General features: G+C 43.2%; 1 protein-coding gene across 1 annotated transcript; it reads left to right on the top strand.

Annotated features, from left to right (window-relative positions):
• The first annotated feature begins 8,282 nt into the window (after positions 1 to 8,282).
• On the top strand, positions 8,283 to 9,476 carry LOC107474504 (uncharacterized). The gene has a single exon (XM_016094136.1). The coding sequence runs from the start codon at positions 8,283 to 8,285 to the stop codon at positions 9,474 to 9,476; it is 1,194 nt and encodes a 397-aa protein (XP_015949622.1).
• The last annotated feature ends 7,235 nt before the right edge of the window (positions 9,477 to 16,711 follow it).

Genomic DNA, 16,711 nt, shown 5'->3' with positions numbered 1-16,711 from the left:
AGCTCTGCTGTACCTCAAGTTTCAATACAATTACTATTACTTTCTATTCAATTCTCTTTTATTTTTATTCCAAGATATATGTTGCACAACACTTTGATGAATGTGATGATCCGTGACACTCATCATCATTCTCACCTATGAACGTGTGCCTGACAACCACCTCCGTTCTACCTTAGATTGAGTGGATATCTCTTGGATCCCTTGATCGGAATCTTCGTGGTATAAGCTAGAACTGATGGCGGCATTCAAGAGAATCTAGAAGGTCTAAACCTTGTCTGTGGTATTCTGAGTAGGATTCAATGATTGAATGACTGTGACGAGCTTCAAACTCCTGAAGGCTAGGCGTTAGTGACAGACGCAAAAGAATCAATGGATTCTACTCCAACCTGATTGAGAACCGACAGATGATTAGCCGTGCCGTGACATGGTGCATTGAACATTTTCACTGAGAGGATGGGAGGTAGCCACTGACAACGGTGAAACCCTACATACAGCTTGCCATGGAAAGGAGTAAGAAGGATTGAATGAATACAGTAGGAAAGCAGAGAGACGGAAGGGACAAAGCATCTCCATACGCTTATCTGAAATTCTTACCAATGAATTACATAAGTATCTCTATCTTTATCTTTATGTTTTATTCATCATCCATAACCATTTGAGTCTGCCTGACTGAGATTTACAAGGTGACCATAGCTTGCTTCATACCAACAATCTCCGTGGGATCGACCCTTACTCGCGTAAGGTTTATTACTTGGATGACCCAGTACACTTGCTGGTTAGTTGTGCGAAGTTGTGATAAATAGTTGAGATTGCAATTGAGCGTACCATGTTGATGGCGCCATTGATGATCACAATTTCGTGCACCAGCGTTCAACTCCAAGAAAAGCCTCAGCTCGTGTATAGATCAAGCTCAGCCCAAGCACACACCAAGTGGACCCTGGAAGTGGATTTTTGCATCAATTACTTACTTCTGTAAACCCTAGTAGCTAGTCTAGTATAAATAGGACGTTTTACTATTATATTTTCATCCTGGATTGTATTTTTGATCATGTGATCACATTTTGGCGGCTGGCCTCTCGGCCATGCCTGGACCTTCATCACTTATGTATTTTCAACGGTGGAGTTTCTACACACCATAGATTAAGGGTGTAGAGCTCTGTTGTACCTCAAGTTTTCATGCAAGTACTACTATTTTCTATTCAATTCGACTTATTCTTATTCTAAGATATTCGTTGCACTTCAACATGATGAATGTGATGATCCGTGACACTCCTCATCATTCTCACCTATGAACACGTGACTGACAACCACTTCCATTGTACCTTAGACCAGGCGCATATCTCTTGGATTCCTTAATCAGAATCTTCGTGGTATAACCTAGAATTGATGGTGGCATTCATGGGAATCCGAAAAGTCTAACCTTGTATGTGGTATTCCAAGTAGGATTCCAGAATTGAATGACTGTAACGAGCTTCAAACTCACGATTGTTGGGCGTGATGACAAACACAAAAGAATCAAGGGATTCTATTCCAACATGATTGAGAACCGACAGATGATTAGCCGTGCTGTGACAGAGCATTTGGACCATTTTCACTGAGAGGATGGGATGTAGCCATTGACAACAGTGATGCCCTACATACAGCTTGCCATAGAAAGGAGTGACAAAGATTGGATAAAAGCAGTAGGAAAGCAGAGATTCAAAAGGAACACAGCATCTCCATGCACCTATCTGAAATTTCCACTATTGAGTTATATGAGTAACTATTTACTATTTTATTCCTTCGCGTATACTATAATTTCTTAATACAGTTGAATCCGCCTTCTGGGATTTACAAAGTGACCATAGCTTGCTTCATACCAACAATCTCTGTGGGATCGACCCTTACTCACGTAAGGTATTACTTGGACGACCCAGTACACTTGCTGGTTAGTTGTGCGGAGTTGTGACAAAATGTGATTTATGTTTGAGAGCACCAAGTCTTTGGATCCATTGTTGATGATCACAATTTTGTCCACCAATGCTACTTTGAGTCGTGTGCAATTTTGTTTATTTCAGGTAGGATTCAGATGGATTTGATGGAGTTTCTGTAGAAGAAGAGAAGAAAGTGAATGATGCTATCAACCCTGACCTCCTTGCACTCCACAGGAATAACGTGAGCTATAGAGATTCAATTGACGTGATTCAAGTGACATTGGAAAGCTAACTTCCAGAGCTTTCCAACGATATATAATTGTCTACACTTTCTTCAAAATCATACTGGCAAGGTGGCGCCTAACTTGGTGAATCCCAAGTTAGGCACCAGAAGAAAAACAAGTTCTGTATGCAAGCTGCCTGGGTGGCGCCTAACTTTAAGTTCCTGAAGTTAGGTGCCAGTTCAACCTCAAATTCCATGTTATAGTTTGTCTGGGTGGTGCCTAACTTCACATTCTGGAAGTTAGGCACCAGTTCAACCACAACAACTCCCTAGAAGCATTGCCATAATGGCGCCTAACTTGGAATTTCCTAACTTAGGCGCCAGTTCATCTGATTTCAAGTGGTCCCATGTCTACAAAGCTTTGTACGAGATTTATTTAGGTTTTGATTAAAGCCTTTATTTTATTTACAAATAGGAAAAGATATTTTTTAATTTTGAAAAAAATATATTTTACATTAATTAGGATTAGATATAAAAGGAAAAATAATCAGCCCTTTGGGCGAATCTCTTCTCTCTTACCTCATTCCGCACTTTACAGTTTCACAGAATCCTTGTTTTTTCTCTGAACCATGAGCAACTAAACTTCCACTGTTAAGGTTAAGAGCTCTGTTTATTCTATGGATTAATACTATTACTGTTCTATTTTAATTCATGTATTGATTTCAATTTGAAGAATTGTTTTCGTTCTTTATCTTATGAATCTGGGTGGAATGGAAGTATGACCCTTGTTCTAATTGAGTTCTTGTAAAACTTGGAAAAGCTCTTTGCTTGAAAATAGCTTGAAAACAATTTCTCCTAAATTTCTAATTATCTGGACTTAACGGGATACGTGACATATAATCCTCTTTTATTTGGATAATTAGGATTTTTGTGGCACATAAACTAGTTTTGAACTTAACCCTCTAATCGGAATCAAGTGACCAAGGAATTGGCGGTTGATGAAGGTTAGAGGAGACTAAAAAGGTCTAAGAAATTAGGGTTTAGTCACATATAGTTTGCCATGATTAAAATAGTTGGTAAGAAAAGTTAATTCGAAAAATAAATATCTCTGAAACCTTAACTGTTTTACTCATATATTTCCCAACCCGTTTACTACTTGCTCTCTGATATTCTGAATTTACTGTTAATGCCTTTGAAATCTCAAAACACCATTTTCTGATTGTCTAACTAAGTAAATCACGCAATCATTATTGCTTAGTCTATCAATCCTCGTGGGATCGACCCTCACTCACCTGAGGTATTACTTGGTACAACCCGGTGCACTTGCCGGTTAGTTTGTGGGTTATAAATTATGCACCAAGTTTTTGGTGCCGTTGCCGGGGATTGATTGTGATTGACAACTACTGGTTGTTTGGTTTCTTAGTCTAGGCGTTTTTGCTTTAATTTCATTTAACTTATTTCTTTAAATTTTTCGAATAAAACATTGATTTATTTTCTATAAATTTTTTTCTCTTAATTTCTGAAATTAAGTTTAGTGTCACCTAAGTTGTTTTATTCTTCCTAGTTATTTTACTTATTAAGTTTGAATTTTATACTCCTTTTTGCTTATTAGTTGTTTTATTTTTTTTATTTAGTTTATTTTTTATTTTATTTTTCTTTTATTTTTGTTTTCTTTTATAATTTATTTTTTTATTTTTAATTATTTTTATTTATATTTATATTCTTTCTTCTTTACTTGCCTGTTTACCACATAGTGCGTTTAATTCTGTTTGGTGCTTTGTGCTAAGGAAAAATAATTGAGAGAGATTACATGGGTTTCTACTCACACCCAAGGAGTGATTATTATTATTGTGGATGGAGGAACTACCCAAATTTTGGTTGGCAAAGTCAAAACCAAAGAAACTTCAGTACTCCATGTTCCAACTACCAAGAACCACCATCTCTATATTCATACCAAGAACCACCACCTCTCTATCTATATCAAGAACCATCATCTTTCTACCCATATCAAGAGCCATCATCTATCTATTCATACCAAGAACCATCCTCTTTTTACTCTTATCAAGAACCATCATCTCCTTCTTATTTATATCAAGAGCCATCATCTCCTTATTCATATCAAGAATTGTTCTGGCCCGGCCCGAGCGGCTGACCTGACGAGCGTATGACGCCCAAACCGCGGGGAATACCCGGACACCTCCCCTCTTCCAACTAGCCATATGAGAGCTAGGAGAGGAAACTTCCTGAAAGGCAGGTCTCTCCTGTGGAACCCACCCTAGACACAAAGTACATAAGGGGAGGGCCCTACACCTCCCCTACGGTACGTCACTACACTCTCACTTTACTGCCATCTGTGCGGATTCTGACTTGGGCATCGGAGTCCTTTTTGCAGGTGGCTCTCCCTTTACACCATGACAGCTCGGGAGGTCGGAAGACTCAAACTCTTCACCCTCCAAAATTGGCCCAGGAGATCCGCTCACTCACCAACAGCAAGATCCAGATTTCCTCCATCTCGCTCACCTTACCAACCCGACCTGTTCGGCACCCGATCAGCCAACATTGGCGCCATCTGTGGGGACTGGCCTGAATAGATTTTCCGTTGGGACCAGTGGAAGGAGACGATGGAGGTGAGCCATGTGAAGAGGACTTGGTTCACCAAACCAGTAAGGTAGCCTCCTTGGCTTCCTCCCCCGAGTGCACAAGATCCCCTCCCCGGCGAGATGAGCTTCCCTCCCGCTCTCAAAAAAGGTATCCCTTTGGAGGAACGGGGAGTGACAGCACAAGAATAATGCAGGAGCTGTGCCACAGGCTGCAAAACTTAGAAAGGGAGTTAGCAAACAAAGAGCACTACTAGCCCGCTTTGAGTCAACCTCATTCCCGGTCTCTTCAAAGGAGGGGAAACCAGGGGAGGAAGCCCCAAAGAGACCACTCTAGATGCACACCGACACCCTAGTCAGAGGGCCAGGGGGAGAGCAGGGAAGTGCCGAGGAGGCGACAAGACCCCATAATCTATGCTCGACACCCAATGAGACATACAGAGGAGGAAAACTGAGAAGATAGCAGAGAGAAACTAAGGAGGTGGCGACAACCCATAATCATGGGGGCAACCCCTTTCCGCCACTCCATCCTCGAGGTCCGGCTACCGAAACATTTCGATAAGCCAACAGACATGAGGTACGACAGGACCCAAGACCCCCAAGAACACCTAACAGCCTTTGAGGCTAGGATGAACCTAGAAGTTGTGGGCGATAAGGTGAGATGTCGCGCTTTCCCTATGACCTTGGTGGGACCGGCAATCCTCTGGTTTAACGCCCTCCCTCAAGGCTCCGTGAAGACTTTTTCGGACATAACCCACACTTTTTTGGCTCAGTTTACCACGCACGTTTCCAAATAAAAGCACCCAATCAACTTGCTGGGGGTGTGCAAAGAAGCAGGAAACGACTAGGAAGTATCTGGACAGGTTCAATAATGAATGCCTGGAGATTGACGGCCTGATCGACTCGGTGGCCAGCTTGTGTTTGACAAACGGGCTGTTGAACGAGGACTTCAGTAAACACCTAACCACCAAGCCCGTGTGGACAATGCAAGAAATCCAAAATGTGGCTAGAGAGTACATCAACGACGAGGAGGTTAGCCAAGTCGTGGCAGCCAACAAGCGGCAGCCCGTCTTTCACCCTGCTCGTCAGCCCGGTAACAGGGAAAAGCCTAAGGAACACTCCAAGGATGGAGGGCCAGCTAAAACCTTCAAGCCGTTCCCCCGAGTACGGAAGTTCACTAACTATACGGCCCTGGTGGCCCCGATCGTCGAGGTGTACCAGCAGATAGCCAACAAAGGCATCTTGTCGAAGCCTCGCCAACTCAAGGATAGAACTAGAGAGAACAAGAACCTCTACTGTGACAATCACAAGGGCTTCAGCCATAAAACCAAAGATTGTTTTGACCTGAAGGATGCTCTAGAGCAGGTGATCCAGGAAGGTAAGCTAGTGGAGTTCTCCCACCTCATTAGAGAACCCAGGAGGAGATATCGTAACTGATCTGGCAACGACAGGAGCCGCGCCGTGAAACCGAGGCAAGAGCCCGAAGAGGACAGTGAACGCGGCCTCACCATCGTGAACGTCGTAGTCGGGAGAGACACTGCACCAAGGTCGAAGTTGGCATACAAGAAAGACGCCAAAATCTTGGCTGTATCATCATCTAGTCCTGCGCCTTCCTCCAGGAGAGTCCCAACATTATCATTCGAACCAGAGGACCAATGGTTCCACGACGTACCGGAGAACCCTCCCATGGTAATCACAGAAAGAGTAAGAACTGGTTTGGTCAGGTGAATCCTCGTTGACACCGGAGCCGACTCGAACATCATGTTCCAAAATGTGTTTGACGCTCTAGGCCTACGAGAAGCTGACCTGAAAACCCACCAGCACGGGGTGGTTGACTTGGGGGATAACTTTATCAAGCCTGATGGAACAGTCTCCCTATTGGTCTCCATAGGAAGAGGTCAAGGAAAGAGGTCGTTAATGGCGGAGTTCGTTGTTCTAAGGGACTCCACGGCCTACAACCTTATCTTGGGAAGGAAAACAAACAACGAGTTTGGAGCGATAATAACCAAGCTACTGATGATGAAGTTTGTGGCTAATGATGGGTCGATGGGATCCATCAGGGGAGATCTAGAAACGGCGGTCGCGTGAGACAATTCCAGCCTCTTCCTAAGGAAGAAGTCAAAGGAAGTGTCCCGAGTTTTCCTAGCTGATTTCGATGCTAGGGTCGACGACAAGCCGAGACCAGAGCCTGAAGGATACCTCGAGAAGTTCAGGGTCGGCGACTCGGAAGACAAGTTCACCTTTGTGAACAGAAACCTCCCCCACAACCTGAAAGAGCCATTGGTGGAGATGATTCGAGCAAACGGCGATCTGTTCGCCTGGACCCCAGCCGACATGCCGGGGATTGACCCCCAGTTCATGTCACACCACCTGGCTGCGAAGGCAGAGGCCAAGCCCATAGCACAAAGAAGAAGAAAGATGTCCCAAGAGAGAGCTGACGAGGTGGCCAGGCAAGCGGCTAGCTTGCTAGAAGCAGGGTTCATCTGAGAACTCGACTACTCGACCTGGCTGTCAAATGTAGTCCTGGTTAAGAAGGCCAATGGGAAGTGGAGGATGTGTGTAGACTACTCTGACCTCTACAAGGCATGCACTAAAGATTCCTTCCCCCTCCTTAACATTAATGCTCTAGTGGACGCGGCAGCAGGGTATCGGTTTCTGAGTTTCATGGATGCATACTCTGGTTACAACCAGATACCGATACACCAGCCAGACGAGGAGAAAATGGCGTTCATAACGCCAGGGGGCACATACTACTATAAGGTGATGCCATTTGGGCTAAAAATCGTAGGAGCTACTTATCAAAGGCTGGGGAATAAGGTTTTTAACAATCTTATCGACAAGACGGTAGAAGAGTACGTAGACGACATCCTGGCGAAGACCACCCAATCGGCAGACCTCATCGGTGACCTAGAGACTGTGTTCCCGTCCCTTCGTCGACACAACATGAGGCTTAACCCTCTCAAGTGTGTCTTTGCCATGGAGGCCAGAAAGTTCCTGGGATTCATGATAACTCAGAGAGGAGTGGAGGCCAACCCTGAGAAGTGCAAAGCAATTCTGTAAATGAAGAGCCCAGGATGCATCAAGGATGTACAGAGGCTAGCTAGAAGGCTTACTATCCTATCCTGCTTCCTCGGCACGTCGGCAGCTAAAGCCATCCCATTCTTCAACTTGATGAAAAAAAGGAATAGCGTTTGAATGGACCCCAGCATGCAAAGAGGCATTCCACCATTTCAAAAGAATACTGTCAGCACCCCCAATTCTCGGTAAACCCAAGGACTCTGAGATATTGTATCTGTACCTACCATAACCGATGAAGCCTTGGCAGTCGTTTTGATACGGGAAGATGGAAAGACCCAATAGCCAGTATATTTTGTTAGCAAAGCACTACAAGGGGCGGAGCTGAGATACAACAAGTTGGAAAAATTAGCATATGCACTATTAACCTCATCCAAAAGGCTACGATAATACTTCCAAGGTCATCACGTTGTCGTCAGAACGGATCAAGCGATACGTCAGGTCTCGCAAAAACCCGACTTGGTGAGACGGATGATGACCTGGGCAATTGAGCTATCTCAATGCGACCTACAATATGAGCCCAGACATGTAATCAAAGCCCAGGCCATGGCTGACTTCCTCGTGGAGGTCACAGGAAATCCTCACGAAACCCCGGGCACACGGTGGAAGCTCCACGTTGACGGAGCCTCCAACCAAATGTCTGGAGGTGGAGGGATAATCCAAGAGAGCCCAACAGAGATAGTATACAAACAATCCACCAAGTTTGAGTTCCCAGTCTCCAACAACCAAGTAGAATACAAGGCCCTTATCAGCGGCCTGCCATTGTCAAAGGAAGTGGGGGTGACAACAGTAGAGGTGAACAGCGACTCTCAGGTCGTCACCTCCCAAATCAACGAAATGTATCAAGCCAAGGACCCTTTACTACAAAAATACCTGGAAAAGGTTAAGGGCTTGAGCAAGGACTTCGAAGAGGTCATGGTACAGCATGTCCCAAGGGAAAGGAACACACGAGCTGACATCCTATCCAAACTGCCCAGTACAAAGCCTGGAACGGGAAACCGTTCCTTGATTCAGGCCATAGTGAAAGAGCCAACCGTCGCCCTATGCGCATCCCGAGCAGACATCGATCCCTCATGGATCAACCCAATTATTGACTTCTTAAAAAGCGGCAAGCTCCTTGACGACCACAAGGCGGTGAAGACGTTGAGAAGGGAGGCGGCCAAGTATGTAATAGTGCAAGGTAAACTATTTAAAAAAGGACTAAATCAACCCCTATTGAAGTGCCTACAACCCGATCAGATGGACTACGTCCTTAGGGAAGTCCATGAGGGTTGTTGCAGTCATCATATCGAGGGAAAGGCTTTGGCCCAGAAACTCGTGAGAGCAGGTTACTTTTGGCCCTCGATGATGACAGATTCCCAAGAATTCATCAGAAGATGCAAGAAGTGCCAGGAAAATGCTAACTTTCATAAGGCCCCGGCATCTGAGCATAGTCTACTAATGGCCTCCCAACCTTTTAGCCAGTGGGGGATCGACCTTCTAGGACCGTTCCTGGTTGGCCCTGGACAGGTCAAATACCTGATCATAGCCATTGATTACTACACAAAGTGGGTTAAAGCAGAGCCACTGGCTAGTATTTCATCAGCTAACTGCCGTAAGTTTATATGGAGACATGTAATTTTCAGGTTCGGAATCCCGAAGTCCGTGATATCGGACAACAGGACATAGTTTGTGGACAAGAAATTTAGGGAGTTCCTCGCAGGCCTAGGGATAAAATAGAGGTTTTCATCGGTAGAACACCCCCAGACCAACGGCCAAGTCGAAGCCGCAAACAAAGTCATCATCCAGGGCCTGAAAAAGTGACTTGACCAGAAGAAGGAAGCGTGGACAGACAAACTAGCATCGGTCCTATGGTCGTATAAAACAACACCACAATCCTCCACTCGGGAAACTCCTTTCCGGCTTACCTACGGGGTGGATGTAGTGATCCCAGTAGAGATCGGGGAGCCAAGTCCACGGCTACTTTTGGGTGAAGTAGAGGAGGCCGTGGAAAAAAACCTGGTAGATGAAACAAGGGAAATGGCACACTTATCGGAAATAGCGTTGAAGCAAAGAATAGCACTTCGCAATAATGCCAGAGTGCTAAGGAGGAGCTTTGAGCCAAACAACCTAGTCCTACGACGCAACGACATTGGCCTCCCCACCCTTGGAGAAGGGAAGCTTGCGGCTAATTGGGAAGGTCCATACAGAGTGAAGGAAGTGGTCGGCAGTGGAGCATACAGGCTGAAACAACTCGACGGGAAAGAGGTACCCAGAACATGGAATACGGGGAACTTAAGGAAGTTCTACTCTTAGAAGTCTCATCAGTCTCGAAAGTTAGACGACATCCCGACTTAGTAACACCCATACTCCCCTGATTAATATCTCTATTCATTTGCTGTTAATTACATTCCATTAGTTTCATGTTTACTCGTTCACTTGTTAATATTCGCATTTGTCATTATATACTTACGTTTGTTTATTTTGTGAGTTTAATATATTTTAATTCCTCCCAAAGAATGTCTAAAGTTCTTTTTTATCGACTTACTGCCTCAGGCATCATACGGTTACTAGCAACCAGTCGATTTAATAAGATTACGGTATCTCAGGATTGATCACCCCGGTAGCCATCGACATCATGAAATACTATACTAAAACGGCTACAAAAAGTTCACCATAAAAGTACTTTGAAAATAAAGCCAATAATCGGCTTTGCTTGTTAGTAATTACGCGACGAAATGATAAACCGTTTTACAAAAACACCACAACCTACTGGTTCAAGAGTTTTCAACACAGCCACAAACGGCAAAAGAAAATTACATAGGCATAAGTCTCTACTTCTTCCGGAGATCAACAATCTTGCCATCGTTAATGGTCTTGAAGGCGCTGAGCGCCAGAGTGTCAAAGTCGGGGGCTAGCAACTTCATTTGAGCTTTAATCGCCTTCTCGGTAGCCCCAATAGCATTCCGAGCATGATTCACCGTTGCCTTATGCTTCTTCCTCCACTGGGTAGCCTCAGACTTAGCAATGTTTACTGAGGAGACAGCGTCGTCGTGCTCTTTGTCCAACTCCTTCACCCGACCTTGAGCGACATTGAGCTGACCCTCTAGAATAAACTCTCGCTCAGTAAGTCGGGCGAATGCCTCATCAAAAGTCTTCACCTTCTCCTTAGAGGTGGCCAGATATGCCTGCAATGACTTCACTTCAACTTTATACTTCTCATTGGCACTAACAGCTGACTGAAGTTTGTTCTCCAGAGTCCGAGTCCCTGCCAAGACGGGCTCTTCCTTCCTTTCTATGGTGGCCGCCCGAAGCAAGGTGCGATACACCCACTTAGCTTGGGAGGCAAGGTTTCCACCATGGAAGAAGTCCTCTATGCCAGGCATGAGCTGACAATCAATGAAGCTCCCGGCATCAAAGTTCTTTTCCATCACGGTAAGGTCTCCCTCGGGACTCGAGGACGGCTTCCTCTTCCTTAGGTTATCAACAACGATGACATCGGTCCCCGACCCCTCTTCCTCGATCTTTTGTTGGGGGTGGACCCACACTCGTACCGATCGGATCCCCTTAGGGGGGTTGGGATTGTGCAACGGCAGCAGGAGAAGACAGCGCCACATTAGTATGAGTGGTAGAACTATCGTCACTGTCATAAAGGAACATTTGAAACAAATTGTCAAGACCAACCTGTTTGCCAGCCATTGACACTGAAACAAGGAAACACGTAAGAGGTTAGTATGGGAAATGTTAAACAAAGAAATAAGCTGAATTCAGGAAGCTACGACCAAACAACAACTCACCTATATAACCCCTACCCATCTCGCGATCACCCATGAGAAGGTGTGGGTTGACATTATTTCTACCAAAATAGCCAACAGGACGTCGGCAACCTTTTTGTTTTGCTAGGTCAAGCCCTTATACGTCACCTTCATGAACGCGTTAGCCCCCGCCCCAAAACTCCAGTAGGTCAGGATGCGGCATTTTCCCTCCAGAGTTAGCCAGAAGGGATGCCGACCTGCGGCAGGGCAAACCTTGAAGGATTTATCTTTAAAGCCATTGTAGGAATCCTTGAATAGGCCAAAGATCCTCCGACATTGGGCTGGCCGAAATGACATGAATCCCTTCTTGGCTCTTCCCTCTTTAGAAGGATTTGTTAAGACAAAAAGAAATAAGAACACCTTCACAGAGGCCGGCAACTCTAAATACTCGCAAACCATCTCAAAACAGCGGATAGAGGCCCAGCTGTTCGAATACAGTTGAGACGACACTACGTTACATCAGTTTAGCAGTGCCATTTGAAAAGGGGAGAAGGGAATGTGAATCCCCAAGTTGGTGAACATCGCTTTGTACATCAGCGATCTGGGGGGTGTGCAGGTTTAGATGGCATATTCGTTCTTGATCAGTAAGAAAAAACACCTCATAGTTAGCTTCTTCGGGACCTCCCCCACAGAGGTAATTTGCCTGACGAAACTCCGTGAGTTCCTCTAAGGTCATCTGTTTGGGGGTGTCCTTCAAGTCCGAGGTCACCCAGGCATATTGGTCTACATGTGCTCTCGCGATGGGAACCCTCACGACGAGACGTTAGGCCATACCTACAGTGGGGCACCACTCAGGGCTAGCCTATGAGGTCAGGAAATCGAGACTAACACCAGAAACTATATTTTGCCTAACTACAGTTAAACAAAGGCTAAATTTACAGTCAAGCAAAAGCCTAAAAACCAAGAACCTAAAATGGTAACCCCCTAGTATCTACCTAACATTGGCACCATCCTTGAGCATGCAATCCACAAATACACAATATATGCACGAAACCAAACAGAGGAAAAATAGCATAAGTGTAAAATGAAACTAGGAAGCAGAGAGAAAAGAGGGAACTTACCAGAATTATAATGATGATCAAAAGGAACGGAAGAATCTCAAGAGAATTTGGATGAAACGGGCGATTCACAGCAAAGAACTTCAAAGAGTGTGGAGAGGAAATGAGGAATGTGTGAAAAATGATTAGGGAAACTGAAACGTAAAGATGAGGGAAAATAGAATAGTAACTGACGCCTAGAAGTGCGAAAGGCAGAGGTAAGATAGACATTTTGCTCAGGGTTCAAATTAGCCATTAAGAGCCAACAACGGCACTCGCGACCCTAGCTGGCGCGTTGGGGGCACTGTTCTGGCTCGGCCCCAGCCCGAGCGGCCGACTTGACGAGTGTATGATGCCCGAACCGCGGGGAATACCCGGACACCTCCCCTCTTCCAACCAATTATATGACAGTTTGGAAAGGAAACTTCCTGGAAGGCAAGTCTGTCCTATGGGACCCGCCCTAGACGTAGAGTACATAAGGGGAGGGCCCTACCTCTCCCCTACGGTACGTCACTACACTCTCACTTTACTGCCATCTGTGCGGATTCTGACTTGGGCGTCGAAGTCCTTTTTGCAGGTGGCTCCCCTTTTACACCATGATAGCTCGGGAGGTCGCGAGGCTCCAACTCTTCACCCTTCGACACTGGCACGGGAGATCTGCTCACTCACCAACAGCCAGATCCAGATTTCCCCCATCTCGCTCACCTTACCAACCCAACCCGTTTGGCACTCGATCAGTTGAACAAGAACCATCAGCTCTTGAGTTTCTCATGAAAGAATGCATACATGATATGAGGATGAGTGTCAAAAATATAGAAAAATATGTGGAGTTGATTATTAAGCCCCAGGAAGAGGAACAAGTAAATTCCTTCCCAAGAGATACAATGCAAGATCCTATGAAAGAAAGTGAGGAAATCAATCAAAGAAGTTCATACTCCAATGAATTAGAGAACTCTTCACCTTCACATATGGAAGAAGAGGAAGATGCACAAACAAAGGAGGTTTTAAGGGATGAAAACAATTATGAAAATCTACACTCCAATGAAGCAAAGAGTAGCATAGAGGGTGAGTTTCTTGAACCACCAATTCAAGAAGTTCTTGATGAAGGGTACACTCCAACCATCACACAACACCCAAATTTTGAAATCAAAGAAGTGAAGGCAACCAAGGAAAGTACTAAAAAGGGGATTGTGACCAAGAAATATAAGAATATATCCATGAAAAAGAGAAGGTTAGCAAAGAACAATCCAACCTCTACCCCAACAAGTAAGGTGAATCAAGCTAACCACAATAAAAGAAAGCTTGTTAGGAGAAACTTATATCAGGGGGCACTAATTTTCACTTCTCCCCCCTTGGAGACATTTCTTTTAACCAACTGGAAGAAGAGGAAGAAAATTCAACAATCAAGTATCATGCTAGTGACATTAAAGAAGCGCTTGTTGGGAGGCAACCCAACTACAAGTATCCTTGGTTTTGCAGTTACTTTGGTTTTAATTTTATAGTTATTTTGATTTCAGTATTATAGTTATTTTAGTTCTAGTTTTAAATTACTTTATCTCAATTTTTTTAGAATTTTTCTTGTTTTACATGTGTTTTGGTCATGTAGAGTGGTTAGAATAGGAACAAGAGCAATTAAAAGGAATTTTTGACACCCTAGAGTTTTTCTTTGCTTGGGGACAAGAAAACTTTTAAGTTTGGTGTTGTAGAGTTCGCACTCTATTTACCTTATCATTAGTGGCACCATAGGGAGATAAATGTTCTTCCTGGAGGAGCACAGTCGGAGGAATGAGATGGCCACCAGCATAACTGAGGTGGTTGAGTTCCTTTCATTCTGTTTTCTCTTCCGTTCTGATTTTGTTGTCTTTTATTTTCTGTTGCTTTGATTGCCTACATGATCTTTAGTACTTTCAGTTCTTAGATTTAGTTTTATTCTGTTATTTGCTTTTAGTAAAAAAAATTGTCTCATATACCGCTCACTGAGCTTGAATCTAAAAAGAAAAGAAAAGAAGTGATGTATTGCATGAGAAATTGAGTTTATATTTAAGAGTAGTTTTATTTACTTAATTGTGGCGTGTTATCTATGATTTTGAATGCATGATATGAACGGTGCATATTTGAATTTGAATTAAAGGATGTTGGTGCATAAGGAATAGGAATTTAGAGAACTATTATGAATTCTCTGAATTAAACAAAAGCTTAATCCTTGAAGCAAAGGAAACAGCAAAAGAAAAATAAAAGTAAGGTCCAAGGCTCTTAGCAACAATGACTTAAAAGCTCAAAGAGTTGTTTTTCTAGTCATATGCTTGTGGTGTAATTGTGTCAAGTAATCCTTGAGACAGAGCACTAAGAGTTGAGATCAAGTACATTTAACAAAGTATGCCAAAGGCTTTGAGCACCACCATCTGGGAGTAACTAAAAGAAAAATCAAAACCTAAAAAGAGTTCCCCAGTTAAGTGCTTGTCGTGTTTTTGTGTCAAGTGAAGCTTGAGACAAAGCATTTAAAGTCACGGCTAGGATCAAGGTGCAAAACACCAAAGAAAAGAGAATTAAAGAAAATTTGCTGTGTTCAAGGATTAATCCGAAGTAAAAAGATTAGACAATTCATAATATTATCCGGATTCTAATTCCGAATGACAGTGGCATTTCTCTGATTTAAAGGATAGTGAGAAGCCAAAACTATTCAGGATTACAGTGTATAAACCCCACTTTAAGAAGAGACAGGAGCTTAATTGAACACTTACTTCTCATGCAAATTCACATCCTAAGACTATGTTAATTTTGGTTGCTTGAGGACAAGCAACAATTCAAGTTTGGTGTTGTGATGCGTGAGCATCTTTCTTATCTTTTCCTAATGAATTTTCATTCAAATTGTTGAGTTTAATCAAGAATTAAATATCTTTTAGCCACTATGGATGCTACTTTGAGTCGTGTACAATTCTGTTTATTTCAGGTAGCATTTGGATGGATTTTATGGAGTTTCTGTAGAAGAACTTGAGCTACAGAGGTTCAATTGATGTGATTCAAGCGACATTGGAAAGCTAACTTCCAGATCTTTTCAACAATATATAATTGTCTACACTTTCTTCAAAATCATACTGGCAAGGTGGTGACTAACTTGGAGAATCCCAAGTTAGGCACCAGAAGAAAAACAAGTTCTGTATGCAAGCTGCCTGCGTGGCGCCTAACTTCAAGTTCCTGAAGTTAGGCGCCAGTTCAACCTCAAATTCCATGTTGCAATCTGTCTGGGCGGTGCCTAACTTCACATTCTTGAAGTTAGGTGCCAGTTCAACCACAACAATTCCTTGGAAGCACTGCCATAATGGCACCTAAATTGGAATTTCCCAAGTTACGCGCCAGTTCATCTGATTTCCAGAGGTCCCATATCTCCAAAGCTATGTACGAGATTTATTTAGGTTTTGATTAAAACCTTTATTTTATTTACAAATAGGAAAAGATATTATTTAGTTTTGAGAAAATATATTACATTAATTAGGATTAGATATAAAAGGAAAAACAATCAACCCTTCGGGTGAATCTCTTCTCTCTTACCTCATTCCACACTTTACAGTTTTACAGAATCCTTGTTTTATCTTTGAACCATGAGCAACTAAACCTCCACTGTTAAGGTTAAGAGCTCTGTTTATTCTATGGATTAATACTATTACTGTTCTATTTTAATTTATGTATTGATTTCAATTTCAAGAATTATTTTCATCCTTTATCTTATGAATCTAGGTAGAACGGAAGTATGACCCTTGTTCTAATTGAGTTTTTGTAAAACTTGGAAAAGCTCTTTGTTTGAACAATAGCTTGAAAACAATTTCTCCTAAATTTCTAATTATTTGAACTTAATGGGATATGTGATATATAATCCTCTTATATTTGGATAATTAGGATTTTTGTGGTACATAAACTAGTTTTGAACTTAACTCTCTAATCGGAATCAAGTGACCAAGGAATTGGCGATTGATGAAGGTTAGAGGAGACTAAAAAGGTCTAAGGAATTAGGATTTAGTGACATACAGTTTGCCATGAATTGAATCTTGCGTGATTAAAATAGTTGGTAAGAAAA

The sequence above is a fragment of the Arachis duranensis genome, chromosome 2, assembly GCF_000817695.3.
Source record: "Arachis duranensis cultivar V14167 chromosome 2, aradu.V14167.gnm2.J7QH, whole genome shotgun sequence".
NCBI lineage: Eukaryota > Viridiplantae > Streptophyta > Magnoliopsida > Fabales > Fabaceae > Arachis > Arachis duranensis.
This window is presented reverse-complemented; position numbering and strand designations above follow the sequence as displayed.